We start from the raw sequence: 23,029 nt of genomic DNA on the forward strand, positions 1-23,029 counted from the left end.
TTTTGTTTGAAGGCAGAACAGGAGGCAAAGGCCAGAAGTCAGTTCTGTCACAGCTCCCCCAGCCCTTATTCCATGAGTGACTGGCTTCACAGGTGAAGTTCTTCCCAGCCTTCTGTCTCAATATAAACACTAAAGCCTCTGCGGAGAAGTAGCTTATCATTCCTCTAAAGATGCTGTTTGAACAGTGATGTGGTTTAAAGAAGCAATTCAGTCACCTGCAACACAAGTCTTCCATTTTTATTGAGTTAGTAAGATCTCAACTGGTTCTGAATTAAGTCTGTAAGAAATCCTCCTTTCTCATAGCAAAAGCAGGCTTGCCCCAGGAAAGCCATGAATTCATTGAAGGAATCACATTGACAATACACAAGAAGCATCACTCTCAATAACCATCAGATTTCTCCTAGAGCCTTGGACTTTCAAAAGCACAAACCTTCATCATCTCAACCAACCCATCAACCTCCTTGAAAACTAAATCAAGCATGGCAGCAACCGGTTTGGAACAGGATACAAACGCTACGCAGAGTCTGGAAAAAGCAACACGTCTGGAATATAAGCAATACAATTTTAATTCTGACCAGTCACCTACAAACCCCTCGTCTTTCCACTGTTCTGATGGCATTATTAAATATCACATTCGTGACATCGCTCGGGAAAAATGACACAAAGATACAGACATTATGATACAATAGTACAAATGATAAATTATTTATACAGTAAATAATGTCAATAGTCAGCACAAATTCATAAAAAGCAGCCGGCTCCCAGGATTATGAAAACAGTTTGGTAAATATTTAAATTGTAACACTTGTAAAGGAAGTGAGTCTTGTGAGATTCTGCTGTGAAAAATAAACCATATATTTCTCCACAATCTGTGCAATATTAATACATACAGTACACATTAGAAACTGTAACAGCAAAAGGGAAGATGGATAACAATAGTTGTCTCAGCTACGGGACTTCAAAAAGACTGTAAACACCACAACCCACCACGGTTTTCCTTCCCTGTCCCCTCAATGTAGTTTAGTTTCTATATAGTATAAAACTGAATAAATAACTGAGCTTATTTTGGGCTTAAAATTATGCCAAGATTTTTTTTTTTTCTTTTTACAAAATAATTAACACTTTATCTTTGGTCAATTTGACCAGTAAGGCTATTCTGGGATACTAACATTATTTATTTTTTTAAATCAAAAGCACTTTTAATATCTGCAAGTGAGAAAAAGAAGGGGAAGAGGGAAACGCATTTGGAGAAACAGGCCAGAGCAGACACGATCAGATGCACACACATCCCCCATGCAGGAAGAGGCGGAGGCGGGGAGGGGGGAGGAGTATTCTGAGGAGCAGATAAACTATCAGGACATGGATTCACCCTTCTGGACACAGCTGAAGCTTCAGCAAGGCAGGGGCAGAGCCAGGCTCCAGGCTGGGATGTCAGCAGGGCAGAGCCCTCAGCCCTGCAGCACCAATGCTCCGCGTTGCCCTGCCACAGGCTGCTGCGCTGCGCAGCTCCGCGCAATGGGAAGCGCTGCAGCAATTTGCCATTCAGCACTTTCATTAGGCCAGGGCTCCCCACCGGACCGGCGTCGCGTTTGGATCAATTCACGGTGATGGATGGTTATCCTGAACTACAGAGGACTTTATAATTTCAAATACTATCAACCCCATCTGGCCTCGGAAAACAGTCACCTAGTGTTAAATGAGGCTGTGATTAGAACTGCTTGGCTGAATAGATGATGCCCCATCTAGCTGTCACAAATGCGTTCAAGGGACTGACTAAGGGAAAAAAAAGCATCAAGTGACCTCAATTTCACTGTTGATAAACTGGAAAAATAATGAGAGATAAATCTTGCCACAGATCAATTGGAAAGCACTTCCCCCCCCCATCTGCAAGAATCACACCCTTCCTGGTCTAAACTTTTCAATAACTCCAGCAACAACAAAAAAGTAAAGTATTTTTTCCTCATTCTGAAAGGCAACATGAATGTTTTTTCTTTTGTTTTTTTAAAAAGACATACTGGGTGTGGACAGCCATTCTTTTTCCTCTTCTACGAAAACAAGAGCAGATGAATATTCTGAATCCTACTTGCAAATTCATTAGTATCAAGAGGATAGAACAATCTGCATAGAAACATCCACATGTTTAGCATTCCATCTACTAAAAGAGCTACACTGACCTACACAGCTAAACTCTGTGATTGTACCCTAGATTTGATAGTCTTTCAGCCTCCCTGCCCACCACAAGATACAACCAGCAGCCAGCCCTTCCCTCTGCAGCACCCTAGGACTGTCCCACTCAGCATCACTGCACCAAGACATGAAACTGGCAATCTCTTCCAGCCTTTTTTGTCCTCCTAACTAGGGAAAGGCCACCAAGATGCATCAGTTCATCCGGAGACGCCCTCGAGGCAGGAGCAAGCACTGGGACCTCTCTTCCACACTCTCTGCACACGTCTGCATTGCTTGCGAGAGCAGAGCTCAGAGCACTGCCACTCTGAGCAGCCAGGTCTGCACCAGAGACACGGGCTGAAACCTGAGTGTGGTTTAGTGCTGATGAGTCCAGACATGCAAGTTAAAATGTATAGTTCAGCTTACAGTGAGTAAATGCAACCGGTTATTAATATGGAGCGCACCTTTCATTAAGAAAAAATTAGTCCATACAATTAACGAGCTGTGCCTGTACATTAGAACTTTAAACATCTGAAGAAGAAATAGAAGACGACAGCCTCTCTGCTGCTCTTTGTGAAGGCTCACGTCTGTCCGTTGTGGTCATCGGAAAACGGGAACAAACCAAGGGAAAGGAGACTTTAGTGTTTGTTCTTTTTAATGTAGTCTTAAATCACGTTACGTTCAAATTCAATTCATCTAAAAAATAATTAGTCGCGAGAATTTGTTTTGAACTGCATTATGAATACTTCATTTAAAAGTAAAATATTTTAGTGTTAATCTTCCCTTTTAAACTCTCTTTACAGAAACGAAGAGCTAAAACCATAAATAAGAGGGCATTAAAACCATAAAAATGACATTTGCCAATATCTTAATTTTTCAGCCAGACTTGATAAATCTATCAAAACCAGACAGTTAAATAAGAACCACATTATAAAAATTAGCAAAAAAAGGACTATCAGGTAACTCTGCAAACTCAAATATGAAACTGTACTAAACAAAATATGTGCAAAAGTATACAAGAGTAACTGCATATAGCAAGGTTAAGCCTGAATTAGTTTTAAAGCTTGCCACGGTGAAACTGAATTCAAAGTTGTCCCACTGTATTTCTTTTTTTCTTTCAACTCACATTGTAAGTCAAATAAAAACAAAATACACGTAACTTCCAAACGAAGCTGGTACTGGACAAGCACAGAGCAGGACACTCACTCAGCACGAGTGCAGCATGCCACTCACAGAGAGTTCCTCAGGAGTCCTTAGCGTAGTGTACGGATTCAACACTGCATACAACAGCACACGTTATACTTGACAACTTGCGAATGTTCTTGGGTTTTTTGTCTGCTTTTTCCTTTTGAGACAAGCTTGCTTTCTCGCTCAGACCTCTGATACCAAAGCAGTGCGATTTTGCGTTGCAATGTTTAATGCATAAAAACCAGCCACCTGGGCCCTCCGAATCATTCTCTTCTAAGAGTAAGGACTATGGGTGAACCAACAGTCTAGAACTGTGTACAGTTATGTGCAAAACATTCACTAGCACTCTGAATCTCAGGTCTATCGTATGGGCATAGGAAGTGACAGATGCAGGTAAATAGTAATTTCAGGATCCAGCACATCATCTGACATCTACAAAACAGCCAACGGAGTTTAAAATGGCAGGTTCTCCCTAGAAAGTGTATTGAAATGATTAACAAAGTAACAAAATGGGCAGAATCTAACTTTGGTGAAAAGTCTGAACATTTCACATAATGCTCAACAAGCCAAAGTAAGGTACCATCTGTAGCAAAGACTAGATTTAGATTAACTGGTAAGTAGAGACAACTCTTCAAAGATCATAACTGTAAACTGCAAATCTACTTCCAAGTCTCTTACACACCATTCAGTCCACACAGGCCACGTTTGTTTCGCTGTAAAGACTTCAGCCTGGAAACACTATGAAAAGAAAGTTCCTTTAATTGGGTCTTTATAGGAGAAAAGGGTTAGTTGTATTTGTAGACTGGGATGCTGACGGTGGGATTCCTGTACTGTGAAGAGGTTGGGTCATTGATCCTGCAATGCTCACGTTCATCCCCTGGCCCATCCTTGTTATGGATGCCACAGTGCCCATAGCTGGTATCGGTGCCATTCCCACAGGCACTGGGGCCATGGAAGACAGAGGTATTGGCTCCATGCTTATTGGTGGCACAGCACTGAAAGAAGGACTGGTTCCCATCACAGGACTTGCTCTCATCTGATTCAGAGTGAGCGGCTGAGGCTGATTCACTTGGAAGGGGTTGATTGGAGTTGGTGCTGTAGCTGCACCTAGTTTTGAGAGAAGGGGGGAGAGGAAAGAAGATCGCACCTCCATAAATGCTGAGGTTTTGGAGATCACCTTTTCCAGCAAAGAACGCTCCTTCTAGACATGCTCCCAATCCCAAGTCACCCAGAGGATGCCACTCAGCAGGCTGGTGCACAAACACAGTCTGTCTCATTCAGCCCACCTACACCACAGAACGTTCATTTACTGACCGACTGTTTCCACTTTTGCTGACAGTAGCAGAAGTAACAGGTTCTAAATCAAACACGACTACCTATGAGGTTATTTAATTTAAATTAAAAAAAAAAACACCTTAAAATTTGCCTTTAGAAGGCTATTCCTACTCCCTTTCTGCAATCTAGCTACTGCAGATCTTCAGGATCTCTTCCAGTTCACTCCATTTAGAAACTGTACATGTTTCTGGCACTGAGCTTTGACAAGAATTCATAAAGTAAACAAGTTGTTTCCGAATTACAGCGGTGCTAAGAAAAAGCAGAGAATGACTTTCCCAGCATTTGAGGTTTTTTGGGCTGCTGCCAACGCTACAAATTCCTTTTACCGTATATGCACAGTGTTATTTGGATGGCCCAGTGACCCCTCACAAACTTTTTGTAGTAACTAGTAATGGCAGATGCAGAGATTTTTTCTGGTTAAGCACCGCCAAGTTCCTCAGAATTGCTGCCTTTTCCTTTACTCGAGAAGTTTAACAAACTGTTGTTTTTTTTTCCCCTGCCAGAAAAGTGAAGAAAATAGATCCTGAAATACCATTTTAAAGTATTTCATCACACCAGTGTCACATAGAAGTTTTAGTGCATGAGTAGCTTTTAAAAATACACACATCTTCCAAATGTTTACTGCCACCTTCTGAGTTCACTCAAAGTAAAGGTTCACTTAACAACAGGGTAACACTGTGAGTGTATTTTGATCAAAACTGGGTTACCATGCTTGCCTACAGACAGCCTAACACCAGCAGCCTAACCAGCAGCCCATGAGAATAGATTTGAAACCTAAGTTGGAGTCAGAGATACTAATCTGTTGAGCACCAGTAGGAAAAGAGCTTGCCACAAGAATCTACCACCTACCAGTCTCCCAGCAGATTCTCTGGTGGCACACGTTCATGTCTTACCTGCTCTGACAATCAGCCAGTTTCAGTCAGACATTTTTAATAACCAAAAGTCTTCCTCTAACTCAGATGCTTTCAAGAGAGCAAGTGAAAGATTGGAAGAAAGCCTGCTTGAACAAAGCTAGCCCAACAGATCAGCTGCAGGCACAGGGGTAGAAACTCTAGGCTTTCAACAGCAGCACGCCTAGAAACCACGCTGTCCCACCCTTCTGCTCCCAATCATGATCTGCTGGCTGAAACAATCAAGAAAAACCAGCCAAAAATGGCTTACATTAAACCAATTGGGAACGAGTTACGCAGAGCTTTCCTATAGGAAAGATAAAATAAAATAACTGAAGGAATGTGCAGAAACAGACCTGGTGCCAAAAATGGATTCAGCGAAGTTACAGGTTGCGGTGGCTTAGACACCAGTGAATCCAGGTTCACCAGAGCAGCATTGGGGCCCAAAAAAGACTCGGGGGTTTTCCGAGCTGCGCTCTGTTTGCCTGACGTCATGCTTGAGTGTTGGGAATCAAAGAGATCAGGACTTGTGGTACCGCTATGCTGGGACGGCAAAGCGGAACCCGATTCAGCTGTAACAACACAAAGAAATAAACAACACTTATCTCATTGATTACATCATCAAGCAAAGAAAACCCTGAGGTCTCTGACAAGGGAAGTATTTTAAAATCTAACATTCATATAGGTCACCTTCAAAGGTTCAAGTACACACAACATCCTTTGTATGCAAGCAGATACACTTTAACTGTTATTTAGGAGAGTAGGAAGAAGCTACAGTAAGAGTTGCAGTGCTCTTCAGAATACCCAGCCCAATTTGCCCAGGTGAACATTCCTGTAACTATGTTGCAACTAAGAATTTCCAAGGAAAAAAACACTCAAAAGCTTCCATTTCTGCCCCTGCAACACCCCACTGCTGTACCCTCTGTAACCAGATTTTGCTCACGTTTTCTCCCTGTGTTGAAGAAGCCCATCCTAGTTTGACTCAGTCACCAGCATTTCACTCAGAACCTTCCTTATAGTACATATTACCAAAGCACACACATGCTATGGTTTGGCAGTCTTTACTTAGTGGGTAACTTATCAAATAACAACATTTAAAACAAAAAAAACAAAAAACCACCCTAAAGCATTCATAGAAGCGTATTTCCTCATTCTCCTACCATCATCACACATTGCATGTAACTTACATATCTGAGAAATTTAGTCAGCACAGTTCTGTTTGACCATACAAACCATACAAACCATGCTCCAAACACATCAGACGCCACGAATACAGAAGCCAAGCAAATTTCTGGGCTGACCCAGCAAAAGGCTGCAGAGTAAAGTTCTGTGGCTCACAAGGCCAGAAGCCAACTCCCCATGAGCTCACGCACAGCCCAAAGCGTTAACAAGCCCTTATAGATGCATTATCACCAGCTTTAATCTTTGCTTACGTGAAAGGCAATGGGGTTTCACTTTTTTACATAAAATTTGAGAAGAAACACAGTTGTTGTTTGAGACTATACCCAAATTGTCTGCGTGCTAAGGATTTAATCCATACCTGGCTTTTTGGAAGTTCGAAGTGTGTCGAATTCAGAAAAATCATCTTTAACTGTACCATTCAAATTACTGAAGAGGTCAAAAGATGTACTTCCTGTTCAAAACAGCAAGAGAGCTCTGTTATTAGCAGATCTTTGATTGCATCACACATCTGATCCTACCGAAAGCAATTTCTAGCCACTCGTGTTACCAGGAAGCCACTCTGTCGGGTCCCAGGGCAGCGGCTCAGAGCAGCCAGAGAGCTCCTACTCTTATGAAGGATCAAGAAGGGTAATGGCAGAGAATTCTCCTCACATTATCAGCTGAATGATTCACAGCAATGTGCTTTTAATCACAATGTAATGCACACTTTAGCATGCTGGGTTTTTATTGCACTTAGAGAGGCCCAGGCAGGCAATGATTGCTGTGGAAGAAGAGAGAGCAACGATTTCACAGCCTGAACTCTGGAATGTGTTGATCAAGAAAAATACACTTCTGAATATGCTTCTAAACACCAATGTAGTGTCACTGTAAGTTCAGACTTTACTTAAAAGGAGGAGGAATGCAATAGTGAAAGTTACCAGTACCACCTAGAGATGGTGAGGCTCTGTTAGCTGAAACACTGACACTCAGCAAACAGTTGTAACAAATGAAAACAAAACATCTTCAAAATGTAGACACACCCTTGTCTCAAAATGGGGAATGAAAGCCACACCTAAATGAGCAGCAATCACACTACTGAAAAGCTTTGCCATTTGCTTTTTCTTTTTGCATTCAGCAGAATGTTCTTTTCATTTAGTTTTAACCTCCAACACATTTCAAGCAAACAGGGGTACAGACCTCAGCTCTGTAAACAGCACAAAAAAGACAACAACAAAAACAAAAACCAACAAGAAAGAGAACAAGCAAGATTCTACATAACAGAAACACTTAAAGAGAACGATCACCACAGCTAAACAATCCCATAATGATCCACTTATATTCCTTAGCCAAGGCAAAAGTATGTTAGACAACTTTGCACAATATCCGCTTTGTGACTCTTTGTTGGTTAAGCACTGGGATGAATGACTGGCAGAAAACGCATTTCGGATGTATTTAGCCATGGTGCCAATATGGAAATTCCAGGTAGTGAGACTCATCAAGGCTGCATTAGTTACAGAGCATGAACAGACAATTCTATCAGCACCTTCTTGCTGTGCAACAGTTTAGGAGCAGATTTGACACCCTCAGTCTGAAGCAAACCTTAATTTGCACCTCTAAAAATCTCAGCGTGTGGAGCTGCTTAACCTGTCAATCTATGTCAGCAGAGACATCCATCTGCACAGCCATTTATCACGGTGAAAGGTAAAATTATAGCAACATTCATTTCCAGAAATTAAATCCTTGTCTAATTAAAAATAAAACTCATTTAAAAACGCAACGGCAGCAGCAGTCATAACAGCTCGGCATGCATCCACACATACTGATAGAAGAATGTAAGAGGGCACTAAGAAAGCAGCAGCACAAACTCAGAGCTTCAAGTTAATCATATCTGAAGTTCTTTTTGCTGCTAGCTATAGTAACTCCTGTTTATCTCAAAGAACAACACTGCAAGTTGTTCAGCACGTTATTTAACTAAGCAATACAAGAAAAAAAGAGTCATTCAGATTTCACTTTTTCACTCAAATAAAACACACATGGAATGAAACAATTGCTCACCAGAAGTAGAGAGGGGTTTGTTTGCAGGTGCTGGTCCCCAAGGATCCACCGAAGATTTTGCTGCAGTAGAAGATGGCTGAGCAGGAGCCCACGGGTCAACATTTTTGGACAGAGACTGAGTTGCAGATCCTGCTGGTGCTGCCCATGGGTCAACAGAAGCAGCTGGTTTGGCACCTGCAAAAAAAGCCAGCAGCAACACAAGTCAGTGCAGGTTCACTCTGGAAAGCTTTCGTAGGAGATCAAACTCTCATTTATGAGCCATTATTGCCTACTAATGCTAAACACAAAAAGGTGAAGCAATTCAATATTAGGAACACCAATCAAGTCTCAGCATCTATATTACACATGCAGAAGAAATAAGCAAACTAAAGTCAGTGGGAGACAGATGAATAACACTAAGCTCCCATTTGAAACTGAACTTTAAAAGACCTGCAGTTTCAACAAGAAAACGAACACGCCTGTGCTGCAGAACTTGCCATCTCAACAGAGAGTATCTGACTTGCAGCAATCCACAGCACAGGGGATACTTATGAACTCATACACAGAAGGTTTCTAAACAGCCTTTGGGAAAGATACGAAATACGTAACCTTAAGAGTCGAACCAAGACCTGCCAGATGCAGACAGCACAGCTGTCAGATTCTTTTCCACAAAAGTGCTGCTTTACAAAAATATCAGCTGGTTGTGCTTTCTTTTAGTAGATGAATATTCATGTCCTTTCTCAATGAAATTCGGACACAGTTTAATTAAATTAATTAAACATAGTTTAATTACTGCAAACAACTGTATGATCCAAGAGAAGAACAGAATTACCCGTGCAGTACACAGCTGATGCCTTTAACCACCTTGTGGATTTTTAACCACCTCGTGGATTTCAAATCACAACTAGCACTGTTTTATATATAAAAAGTACATACAACCCCCCACCCCTTTCTATCACAATTCTGCACTGCACACGCAGTACAAAACCCAATCTGCAATATTGGTCTTTGTTTCATCAACAGGTGGCACGGCCTTGCTGCAGCTTCAGATCAGGAAATACTCCAAATAAATCTAACTATTCCCACTCCAGTACTTAGATTTCCTTTATCTGCCCTCGGCGCTGAGTTACAAGCGATGCCACACAAGAAATGCTAATGGCAGAGCTGCCCATAAACAGAAGCTTTCAAAAAAGTCTCTTCCTTCATAAAGAGAGCTTACAAAATGAGAGCACTCAGGAAGACACCTTCCCTTAGCTTCCATTATCTCTGCTGAAATGCCAAAGCACAAGCAGGATTTGAGAAATACTGTTTAATGAGTCACTCTTTTATTAGTAGTCAAATTCATAAATCTCACATCTCCACGACTGCCCCTGGGAGCCAAGCAACCAGCAGGCTGGAACAAGGGGTTGTTATATGGCGTTAATAAAGTCGGGAGCCACTGAGAGGAAATGCTACAGCTGCAAGTGATGCAAGGAAAATCTTGTCAGAGGGTGATACATTGACTACAGCACTGGAGGGAGGTGGGTTTTGTTTGTATTTTAATCGTGCAAAATTAAACCGAATTTCCATTACACTGGCGCCCAAAACTTTGACTTGTTCTAATTTTGCACTTGCAGTTTTTTCACCAATGGAGTCACAAACTGCACTTAAACAATGAGCTGCAGTTGTGTCCTAGCAGCCATGTGGGTGCTTTTAATGCCCCATGAGAAAAACAAATGCACTTCAGTATTAAACTTCAAAACTCGTCATGACTGCGGAGGGAAGCGCGCTGACTCCTCACACAACCAACTTTGAAGCATGTTATAGCAGAGCTCCTGGAAACACCAGTCTGAAGCAGAACTGACAGAACTAAGCTGTAAGTCTTCAGGAAGAACCATCCTCCTGCACAAGAACATGCAGAGTTGTTCCCTGTCCCCCACAATAGAAAACCAAAGCCAACCAAAAAATAGATTCAACTGTGATTCCACAGACAGTTTAACATCTGCTGTGAGGAACCATCAGCTTTCCAAAGCAAAGGAGTAAATCCTTGGGGAGACTGCAGAGGCAGCAAAACAAGTACATACACAGCAAACGTGCAGCACCTGGAATTATTGCCCTTTAACACAAGAAACAAGGATCTTTCCCTTCAGAAAGATCAAATTTAGTATCAAAAACTTGGGAGACACTGAGACTATTCAAGAGTCATTTCAATTTTTCTTTAGTCTAACAAGTAATTAAATTCCAACAGGTTAGTCCATTTCATTCTGATGGTATACACATCCCATTTCCCTAGGAGTGAGACTTGGCAATTCAGAGCTACAGCTTTCCTAGCCAGAGCATCCTGCTTAAGCACTATACTACACCAAATGCTGGCAGAAGTCTACACCCATGACACTGGACACAACTAGCAGCCAAAGCATGAGCATCTCCCCAGGGTGAGATGAGCTGTTTTGGCTGCACAAAGAGAAGACAAAAGCTTCACTCTTCTCCCTTTTCTTAGGATTCAAAATGAGCACACGAAACCTCAGCTGCTTAACAAAGATGGAAAGGATTGCAACTTGCATTTGTTTCTGCCTGAAAATGAGTTAAGAGGAATGTTAACTCTGGAGTCCAGGAAGCAACCAAAACGGACTAAGCCATTTCTGTTATCAAGCATGACATTGTGCACTGCTATTGAGAAACCTGGAAAAGTTCAACATTAAAAGGCAAGCACTTTTAAGACAAACATTCTTTCTGGCAGAGTTCATTCTTACCAAACGATTGCCATGGGTCAGAGGCAGAAGCTGCAACTGTGGGTCCTCCCCAGGGATCCGTTTGGTTTGCAACAGCAGCAGGAGGTCCCCAGGGCTCTGTTTTCTGTGGGGCCGGTGCCGACGAGGGCAGGGCATCCATTAGGTCCAAAAGAGTAGTATGCTGAGGGCAGGAACAATCTGAGCTTTAATCAAGAGCATTACCGACCTGAAGTACAAACCCATGAGCGAAGAAGCAATTTTTTTTTTCTCCTTTTACACACCTGCATTGACCAGTACTTTGAAATTTAACCCGCGTGGAAGAAGTTTTAAGCTATACAACAAAGCAATCCCAAAAGCATTAAAATGCTCAGTATTAAGCTATTTTTGTGTTACTGTATTTCAGCTTTTGGCAGCGTAACCGGGAATTTCTTAGTTGAAGGCACTACCTCCTTCTTTTTGGGAATTTTAATTGTGTCTCTGCGACTCTCCTCCAGAGCCATCTGTAATCTCAGATCATCTCCGCGTCTGAGGCGCTCCTCCTGCAAAGGAAATCAACACTGTTGATATAGACCATGAGCCTAGACTGTGCTGCCTGCTCCCTCCAGCGCGTGGCCCCGCTGCCAGGACAGCACCGCCGGCCTCACACTGCCTGTGCTCATCTGAACCCAGCAGGAGAATCACATCCTGTGATTCTCAAAGCTCAGGAGCTCCCTGACCCCGCGCCGGCAGTGCTGCCACTGCAACGTCCGTTTTGCTGCTTGAAATCTACCCTTGTGTGGTTTTACTCCTAATGGGAGAGCTATAAATGAAATGTTTGCATTCAGATCAGCACTGAATTGTTTAGTGATTTAAAGTCTACTTCTGCTGGCTTTTGTCAGCAGCTCTCTGCAACCTACATATATCGACCGATATATCTACAAAGAAATCCAAGTGAGTTAATCTAGCCAATTCCACATGTATTTTGTAGATTTTTAACATCTGTCAACTACCAAATTGGTGGTAGATTCAACTACTGCAAATATTTTTGCTGTGCTTTCACTTGGTCTTTCAGAAGTTGACGTACTCCACAACTGCCAATTCTCTCACAGTTTTTTAAGCTATTTCAACTGAGGTATTCTGATGAGTACTTTCTTTAACTTCATTGCTTAGTAACAACGAAGTTTACAGGGTAATAACTTCCTTCTCAAAGCACAGAGATCCTGATGTGAAGATACAGCAGTATACTACACTTGTTCCAGGAAGCATTGAAAAGTATTATGGACACTCAGCATGGCAGATGTGAATTTCCACTCAGAGCTGAGATTCAACAGCTTCATTCTCTATTCACATGCAATAAACTTTACCCACAATTACAGCATTTACTCCAAATTCAGAATGAACCTCTTGAGACTTAACAAAATAATGTAGCAAGAATGATAGTTTAGGAGCTACTAGTTTAGGAGTTATTTTAGAATAAGTTATTTATATATTCTAGCTGTGTCTTAGATCACCCTTCTGTTCCAGACAGATCTTACCGAATTAACAGATCATTCAAAAATTCATTATAATCAGAATTCACTGGCATTTCATATGCTGGCCCCATTAAATGAAGGCTTTCAGGACTAGTCATGTTTTCAGTTCTTCCTAACTGAAAACACCTTCAGCAGTGTGATGATTAACATCTTCCCACACAACAAAGTCTTCTTGCAAAGCGACTGCCATCTTCCACTAGTCTCAACAGCAGAAGGCCATAGCTACTTTAAAAAAGAGATTTAAAAGAACGATAAGAAAACAAAAAGAATGAAAGAGCAACACCTTCCAAAACGGCCTTTTTTTTTTTTTCTTTTTTTTTTTTCTTTTTTTTTTTTTTTTCTCCCCCTATTCCACCTGGAGCAAAGCCAAGCTGCCATTGCAAAGAGAGGCATGTAGTTGTAACTATGAAAGCATGAACACGTGGGAAACCTACACGGGCACTGACCTGCTCCGCCACCTCCCGGCTCATGGCCAGCGCCAACTGCAGCTGCAGCTCCTCTTCTCCACTGGTCTGGGGCCGGGCCTGCTCCAGCTCAGAGGAAACTCGAGGGGACGTTGCTGTTGGAAGACAAAGCAAATTGTACATGCTAAATACTAAAAAGGTGGCAGAGGTCTGATGTCTTCACTCCATATTCACCCCATGTTCAAACACCATTCTCCAAGGTCTGACGGTGGCAACACCGCAGGCAGCACCGGGCCATGGGGGGGGACAGGGCTGCTTCCAGCACTGAGCCCTCAGCGCTCGGCCGACGGCCAGAGAAATTGAGAAGGGAGAAATCCACAAGGCAGTTCAGTAGCTTTAAAAGGAAAATGCAGCTGGGAAACAAAGGCTTCTTGTGCCAGCGAGGCTGCAGGGTCACCACATCAGCAAGCTGACAGTGAGCAAGGCTGAGACCCCCAGCACCACAAGGCTTGGGGGAGAGTCATTAACTGGAGGTACAAAACAGATTCTTCAAGGACCATTTCTTGGTATTTCTTGCATCTTCTGATATCAGTAAGAATTTGCTGGGAGTCGGCCAATATCAGGGTAAAGCTGGATACCGCCCACTTCTCTGTAAAATAATACGGTCTTAAATGGGAGAGATAAAGGACTATTCTTAACTGCTAAGAAGCAGGCTCTGAGACCAACAGACCAGCCTTTCAGTCTCAAAATTTACAAAAATATTTTATCATTCTTTGCTTAAAAAAAAAGTGTCTCATATAGGTCAGGGGTACTGTTTATTTCTTCTTGTTGGCCAGTTTGCCCTTGAGTGCAGGCTAACAACTAGCTGGTAAGCCCTCCCCATCCCCCCAAAACCATCAGGCTCGGCATCTAAAACAGAATTTCTCAATACATAAACTGTCTTGTGCTGCTACTTTCATGACAGTAGCATGCAGAACCCCCACCCCACTGGGATAGCACTAACAGGTTTATCGCTACAAAGTAATTAAACAACTTGCACACTCTCACAGATAATTTTCTAGCACCCAGAGATATTTCATCTTATTTTATTTTAGCAAGGATGCATGCATTTGATGGCAGGAATGGTAATTACAATTTTCTGAAACACATGCTAATATTCAACAAATCAGAACTATATTTTGAAACTAGGATGACAAGATCATAGAAATCAGGTTCCTTCACAGTAGTTTGGCTGGGGAAATAAAAATGAAATTGCCAAATTGTAATCTTAAAATCACTTTTTCAGCCACTACTTCAATCCTTCCAGCATTCCCCCTAAGCTTTAGACCACAACAACGCTAGATAAGAAGTGCCCACTCTTCTCTCACCCTATGGGCATCCAGGAAGCTGCATTTAACATCTATCCCACCCCACTCTGCTCCTGAAGGGAAAAATTTATCACCAAAAATTCAATTCAGTTCTGGTCCTGCTGCTTCCATGCAAACCAGACAAGCTCCCTGGTGAAGGTGTTACTAATACTTCAATCCCATCATTTTTCAAACTCTTTCTCACATAAAGCTTTGCTCCAGCAGTCACAAACTGGCTCTCCTATATGTTATTTGGAATATTAAAGAGTAAGAAGGAATAAAAAGGACATCAGAGAACAGGACATCTGACAGCACAAAAAAGGATGGCCTTAAACAGTTTGCGAAGTCCAAGTATTCTCAAACACAAAAATAAAGAGAGAAAAAACAACAGAAGAGGATAAAACTCAACAGGAGGTAACTGAAGGCAGCACATGACAGAAGAACTGAGAACTTTCCACGTTCGTTTGTTTCATTTAACCGAGAGGAAAAAAAGCAGTGGGCACCCTGTGAGGCTGATGCTAAATGGGACAGTGCTTTCAGAGGCCACTGCAAGAAGCAGCACTGGGCACAGAGCAGCTGCAGAGGAGTCGGCATCAGAACCACCTATCCCCAAGGAAGGTTCCCAACACTTTTTCAACAAGTGGCCATAAGGCCAACCTATAGGATAATTATGTAACCAACAAAATAGAGGAGATTACAGAAAGCACCAAGACAATGCTCAGAAACAGCGTCACATGAGAGGGAAAAAACAGAATATAAAAAATCTGATGCCTGAGAAGGGAAGAACGGAAATGTGGTGATATGCGAGAAGAAAAACACACTGGTGACAATCTTCTGCAAACTGGTGGCATCACTGTGAAGTGCTGGGGGTATACAGAACGGTGCTCAGTGCCAAGCCACCCGCTAACCGCCAGCCACGAGCTTAACGCAGCTGTCATCAGCATTAGCACCACTGCAAAGCATTACCCAGAAGTAATCTAACATACCAAATGCAATTCCAGTCATACAAATCCTAGACTGATGGTTTCGTAACAGAATGCTGCAAAGATGCTTCCCCTCTGAGCACAGGGAATGTTTTACATGTTTATCTTTGCAAAAAGATTGAGCAGATTACAGTTGCTAAATACATCATGTTTGCCAATACTATGGAGTGCAAAAAGCCATTTAAGATCAAGGGGCAAGAAGCAATGTTATAAAATAACCAGAAATAAACTTCAGCCACAAATGGAATTGGGTCACCTCCAAGAAGCAGTTTTGCAGCAGGAACTACAGAAAGGAAGATTCCTAACTGATTTCAAAGCTGAGTGGGATACACGCACAAAAAGGAAGCAGCACTGGGAAGCAGATGCAGCTGCAGCAGGTCAGGAAGGTCCCTCTGGCTTCTGTAACCACAGTGCTGGGAGAGAAGGTGGCTTCCTGGGCACTGTGCACAGGAGCTTTTCATCTCTGCTGACATAATTACATTCCACAACAAGTTAGCAGCTGATGGGAGAATGACTTCATAAGCATATGAAATGGATTCCTTAAGTCAACAAACTCTTCCTTTAGCCTCACATTAAAAAACAAACAAACAAACATCATTAGAACATTGTCATTTTACATTTAAAGGCCAGCAGTCCTTGTAAAGCTATCTACATTAAATAGCAGACAGCATGGGATTTTTTGAAAAAAGGATTAAAGGACACTGAGCACACTGCTCTTGGCAGTCATATGGCACTCTTCACCCAGCAGCATCACTTCCCAAGTTGCTCAGCCCCACAACTGCCTTTCAGTGCCCACCACGTCCTGCTTTCACATTTTCCCTGCAAGGAGCTGGGATAAAGCTTATTGCCTTAGTGACAGTATCACTGCCACACACAGACTCCCTTACCCCCCAGCACATGACAGTTAATTCAGATGTTTATGTCAGATGGGACTCGACAGATTGATTCTGACCTGCTAAGTTCCACTTTGGGGCTGCTGTGAGAATTTGGAGGTCCGAGCTCCTCTCAGCTGCTCAGCAACAGCTACAAGGGGAACACAGCATGGGGAAGTAATTTCCAACCTCAGTTAATCGCTAAAGTAGGATTCTGCTGCACCATCTGTCTCCTGCACAGGCTGTGGCATCTTCTGTATGTATTTACTGGAAAAGTACTTCATCTTGGCTACATTAAAAGCCCTCTGGAGATGCCCAAAGGTTCAGTTAAGTAATGAGTTAAAACATACGTACAGTACACAGCTAGAAAGCAGAGCCACTGCCTGCATTAGTGATAAAATCAGTCCCAGTATAAAAATGACACTGAGTATCTTTATCCAGAAGCTTGGTTGTTGTTTTCTCATTGCCACTCTGCACCACATGAAGAAGCCCCATAGTGCCTGGAAAAAGAGAGCTTCACCTCTCAAATTATGAAATGCCACGTGCAAACTGCTTGTTGTGGGTGGAACTGTGCCAACCAGATAGATTCCCCATGGAAAACTGATACAGGATGGGAATTAACAGCACCTACTGATGTGACAAGGGGGAGCTGGTCAGCTTTACTGCATGGTTTCCACCTGTACTGAAGGAAACGGAGCACATGGAAATTTTACTTAACACAGAAAAAATCCTTAAGGTTTATTACATAGACAAATTTTTCTCTCAGATGATCACTACACTCAACAGAGTAACTATATTTATCTGGATGAGTGTAAGTACAGAAGCCTGGTCACACCAATGCCACCTCCCACCTTCACTCAGAGCACCAAGCAAACACAACAGTCAGAGGATTAAATCAAGTTGTCAAGTGATGCCCGACAGAACACACAGAGGAGCATACCAGTCTTACTGCAACACCTCAAACTACGGATGCTACCCCTACAGTTCATCCAGACTCATTGCTGGATGCTATGCCAGATGTTCCATGATTCAATGGAGATGTATTCCAACTTGCAAGGCTGCAGAACGGATTGTAAGGAAACTGCAAACAGAGCATTCTCTGAATGAAATGACTGTTGTCATTTCCCACCTGAATGAGTTACTTCTGAATTATTTTTTGCTCCAGAGAAAAAGGGAGACAAGAGCTGCAAGAGCTGAGTGAACGCAAACTTGCTAATGCTTCACAAACCTGCTTTTGAAGAATGAGTCAACCTAATGTGAATAATTGCTGGAAATATTAAAACACATCATTTCAGGTAGGAAGATTGCTCCCAATATCTTTATACACAAGGTTAACAGCCTTGGCATTTCACGAGGTCCATAAAAGCCTTTTTCAGTCCATCTTCCATCACTCCTGTATCCATCAGGCCAGCTGTGTAATGAATCTGAACTCCCAGCCAAGCAGCCTACCTCTGGGCAGAACGCTCCTGTGGAATCAGGTCATGCTGGGCACGCTGTGCTGCTCTGACTGTGCCACGGCTATGTGAGATCAGGACACCAGAATGTGCACCAGCTGTGCTCAGCAGCACTTCCAGCTGCAGCCCAAACCAAGGCAGTAGACGGGCTGAGGAAAGGATGCATACAGTCTGAACTAACACAGCTCCTGGGCCAGGCCTGGCAGACAGAACCTCTCAAGAAAGCAGAGCTTCTATAAACTTGGCTTTAAAACATGAAACAACACAGGGGAGGACTGGTGTTTTATGGGGATCCTTTGAAATGAAGAATGTGGGCTCCGCTTCTGTCATGCTGGTGGCTCCAGTGACATCCCTGCAGTGAGCCTCTGCTCAAAGAGCACCCAAGAAAGAGAGGTACTCAATGAAGGCCTTGACTGAGAGCAGGAGTTCTAACAAAGGTCTGTGAGAGCCTCATGTTTGGACTTAAAGCTCTATATAAAGAACCAGAATCCTATTTAAGTGATTGTTGGCAGCCACAGATGGAACAAGGCTAGAAAAGATCTGAAGTTCTCAAAGCTGGGTGACAAATGTCTAGCAGAATGACAACAGACAGACACAAAGCCAGATCAGTGGTGGGGCACCGCTGATCCCAAACATCTCAAATATTACCCTTATATTCCTCCCACTCCCAGCCTGGTTAGTTTCAGCACCACACAACCATATTCAGAAACAAAACATCTGCTACCAGATTTCATGCAAATCTATATAATTTACTTACTTTCTAAAAAACCCGAATAACTTTCACATATTTTGTAATGGGACATTTCATTGTTTCTGACCTGAATGTCAGTAGCCCCTAAAGCTAGTATCTGGCCTCAACACATCACATACTGCTGGCAACAGAGAGGTCAGGACGACGGCGCTTTTGAGTTTGTAGCTGTGAGGCACCTCTCATGGCTTCTATTTATATAGCACAAGACTGGGATTATAAAAAATATTAGCAGGTTTTCTTGCTGATGACTACATCAATAGTAATCATCATAGGCCATAATGTATTCCCAGAATTAGACAAGCTTTACAGCACAGAGATACTCAGGGCCAACAAAGACATTAAGGCAAAGCTGTGAGGGGAAAGGATTTTAATGAAGTCTACCATGCTCCTCCACTGCATTTCTCACTTTTTCTAGCTGACTGCTGGAAGTCAGATGACTGCATCTGCAAGGAGAAGGGGAAAATGTCCCTATCCACCAGAGTGCCTTGCTGCAGCAGTAAGGGACAATGGTAAATCACTCCAGAGATATTTCTCTATCTTTAATTCCCTCATCCTACACAGGCCATCAGTGCTATTTCTATTTTTCCAGAAAGGATAATTTGGAAAAATTCTACCAGAACAAAACAAAACTCTCGAGCTCAACATCAAATACGAAAATCAAGTCCTGTATGCACAGTGGACACAAGCCTACACACATGCTTGAGGAGCTGGAGAACAACAGCAGTTTGGGTATTGCAATACAAAGTCAATGCTGTGCAGCTGAGCTTCTCCAACATGCTGAAGAAATCGAATGAAAAATGGTGCCCTGAGCTCTCCAATGTTACCCACTGAGTAACTGACAGGAGAGGAAACATCCCTCCTGCTGAAGCTTGAGAGATTATCCACGGGAACTTACTTGTTCTCCCTGTGCTCTGTCTTGCAAAGGCTACGAAGCACTTTCAGACTGCCCAGATTGCTTCTGGAAGAAAGTTCTGAAAACTGGGAAATGTTTAAAGACATTGTGCATGACTGCAAAAAAGGAGAAGGCTAAAATCTCTCAAAATCTGCAATCCCCATCCATTGTGCCTAGCCAGGAATGAAAGTAAGATCTGCTGCCACCAAAATAACTTGATGAAATATTTCTCTTACCCACACTGACAGAAGGGCTTTTACAGACTTATCCCAACTTTATTTGCATTGAAATACTAATCAAGTATGCTATATCTTTAGCAAGAATTAGCGTACATTTTCTAAGAAGCAAATCTCATGCTACTGCAAAAGATATTACAATTAAATCTAGATGCCTCTACACAGGACAGTCTGTAACAGAGGAAGAATCTACAGGGGGAAAAAAAAGCAGCTTGGGAAATCTCAGGCTTGTCTGAGGTATGTGGCTAACAAGGGAAGAGGGAAAAATGGTTAAGAAATCATTACCTCAACAGGAATCTTTCAAATAGAGACACACAGCAAACCAACACGGAGGCAAATGAGAACATCCAGTAACCTCATGCTCGGTACTGAAAGAACGACCAAACTTGACATCTAGTCCCCCATCAAAATTCCTCAAATGTCCAAGGAATAACAACTCAAACACACCCTGCATTGCTCAATCCTTGCTGTGAGAAATAGCTGGGAGCCTCTGGCAGCACTCAGCATGACAAACACTGGTTGCGTGCCCCAATTAAAGTATAGCTGGTGAAGAAAGAGCAGTGGGACAAACCAGAGGTGTGCTCAGTGTGCCTTGGTGGCTGTTAGTTCAGTCCTTCAGCAGACGTTAAAAACAACAATATTCCAAGCTATCTCCTTCATTAGGGATAATTTTTTAAGGTCATTAAATGAGATCTGTGGTCTACATTAAAGAAAAAAGTATTCTGGCAGGGACAGAAATGTGTCTCCTTTAAAAAAAAACACATTGAATCAATGCTCAAGTACGGTATTAAAGAAAACCTAAAATATCTGTTATTCCATTGTTAAAATAAGAGACAAACATGGAAATTGCCATGCCTGGATGTCTTCACAAGCTTTTTGCTTATCGTCCTGGGTCCTAAAAGCATTTCCTTTAGGAAAAACGTTACCTTCTCCTGCTTTTTCTCTACAGCCTTTATGAGACTGAGATACTCTTCATCCTTGCTTTGTCCTGCCAGCTTCCTGCTGCCTTCCCCAAAACCCACCCATGCACAACAGAGGTTCTGACACCATTCCCACACTTTGGGATGCAGGACACGACAAACTGGGGATTCTTAAAATTGGTGCTCCATCGATTCACCACACTGGCTCTGTTACAGCCCCCCACACATTATAAGCATTCATTTAAGAAAAGATTTTCCTTCAGAATTAGACCACAACCACTGACATTTCAGCCAAAGCAGCTTTCATCAGATCATTACTTACATTAAGAAGGATTTAGTGCCAACTCAGGCCTCTTCCTAACATCACAGGGAGTTCCCCCAAGCACTGGTATAAAGAATCCATTCTTCCCACATCGCCATACTTTTCTGGTGGCTTTATTTATTTATTTTAAGGATGAAATACAGTATTTTGTACTGATACTTGCACGGCAAACATTGATTGTATAAATATCAAAATACTGACACATTCACAGCATTACTACTCTACAAACAGCAGAGCAAGCAAGAAAAGCAATAAAGGAAGTTCAGTTCCAATACTCTTGCTAAAATGGAAGAGCAGCATCACAAACCTCCTAGCAAAATGATGCCAGACAAACCTGGTATTTGTAACTTTTTTCCACTTAAATTTAAAAGGGAAGGAAAAAAAAGAATAAAAAAAGTCAAGTAATTCTTTTAAAAATAGGGAAAAAGAAAATTAATTAACCATCTCCCTCCTGGGATTGAGGACCTCTCACATCAAACACTGGAACGTGTTCACAAAAGCAGCCCTACAATGCTATGCTTGGGAACTGACAGTAAATAACTGCTTTTTAAAAGGAGTTTATCAACACATCCATCCTCTCCAGACCAAAAACCCAACCAAAGAGACCTCAGTGCCGCAGAGCAGGCCTTCCAAGATCCAGCTCTTGCAAACAGCCCCTTGCAATCAGCACCTTAACCCTTCTAGAAAGCGCCACATACTCTCACTTCTAATGGCAAATCAGAATAGAAAATATCTCAAAAGGAAAAACAAAAGAAGAAAGCTTTGCACAGGTTTGCTTGTACTTACAGCCATGGTAGGATGCTGGGGAGCCTCCAGACTTGCCATACTCCTGCTCCGAGTAGCTGGTGGACAAGTTGGGCTGACTGGAGCCCCGACCGAAGGTGATCTGGTTGCTGCCCACCCCAGTGGCCACCTGAGCCATGCGTTCTTTGGTCTTCAGTGCCTGGGCCCTCTCTGTCTTCAGTCGCTCGTCATCCTTCAGCAGAGACACAAGCTGCTTGGATTTCTCCCTCACATTGATGCCCTGGTCTTTACCATCTCGATCAATATACTGGAAATCTTTCAACGTTTGGATAGCAAAAATATTCTCTTTACACTGCTGCGCCACTCTCTCAGAACCAGTTTTAATCAGGTAATCTAACAGAGTGAGGGCCTTGTACACGTGTCGCCAGTTCTTGCCGTGGTCATTGAGTCGCTTCCAGATCATGCTCATAATTTCAGAGAAGGCCACAACGTTGTAGGTCAGATCTGCTATTTCAGTCATCAGCGAACTCGAGGGACCCCATGGGTCGTTGGAGGTCGCTTCCCGCACTTTGATTTCGGCCTCCGAGTAATTGTTCACAATGTTCTTCATCTGCCGCCTAATAGACGAAGTCGTCATTTTTATTTCCCTTTTCAATAAGACAGCTGCTGGAACACAAAAAAAGGGGCTATATCTGCTCTTCTACGAACGTTTCTGAACTACGACGAATCCGTATCTGTGGCTTATCTGTAAGAAGTTCCACTACAATCATTTCCTCTCTTCAAGAAAATGACACGAGAAAATGAAAATCATGACCTAAGCAAGAAAAGAAAACAAAGCACAATTAGTTGTGGCTTCAATTATTCCTACTTAAAAAGCAAAGCAGATACACTTCTGAGAAATTCTGTTAAGTGATGAATTTTCTCTCCGAATTTCTTCAGAGCGTCGCATTTTGGAAACAATTTGCTCTTCCCACCTCAAGAATAAGGGGTAGAGTAACTACAGCAAAGTTGCACTATGAAACAATATTGAGGCTCAATAACGTCTGAGCTGCTGAACAACACAAAAGCAAGAAAATCACCGTGCTGATGCAAATGCAGGATTTGAAAAG

At 42.5% G+C, this 23,029-nt stretch overlaps 1 protein-coding gene across 4 annotated transcripts in view; it reads right to left on the minus strand.

The window, feature by feature from the left end:
- Positions 1-548: 548 nt before the first annotated feature.
- The window catches only part of EPN2 (epsin 2), a 50,201-nt gene continuing 27,720 nt past the window's right edge, over positions 549-23,029 (minus strand). For 3 of the 4 annotated variants that reach the window (XM_048961515.1, XM_048961514.1, XM_048961516.1), the window contains exons 2-9: positions 21,963-22,734; positions 13,431-13,555; positions 11,932-12,024; positions 11,507-11,666; positions 8,796-8,969; positions 7,120-7,212; positions 5,936-6,151; positions 549-4,461 (exon numbers count right to left, since the gene is read on the minus strand). In XM_048961515.1, the coding sequence (XP_048817472.1) occupies positions 4,124-4,461; positions 5,936-6,151; positions 7,120-7,212; positions 8,796-8,969; positions 11,507-11,666; positions 11,932-12,024; positions 13,431-13,555; positions 21,963-22,557 (1,794 nt within the window). In that variant the 5' untranslated portion in view covers positions 22,558-22,734 and the 3' untranslated portion in view covers positions 549-4,123. The remainder of the gene's footprint in view (positions 4,462-5,935; positions 6,152-7,119; positions 7,213-8,795; positions 8,970-11,506; positions 11,667-11,931; positions 12,025-13,430; positions 13,556-21,962; positions 22,735-23,029) is intronic. The other variant, XM_048961517.1, reaches the window with a different exon arrangement.

This window comes from Lagopus muta, chromosome 15 (assembly GCF_023343835.1).
Source record: "Lagopus muta isolate bLagMut1 chromosome 15, bLagMut1 primary, whole genome shotgun sequence".
Taxonomy (NCBI): domain Eukaryota; kingdom Metazoa; phylum Chordata; class Aves; order Galliformes; family Phasianidae; genus Lagopus; species Lagopus muta.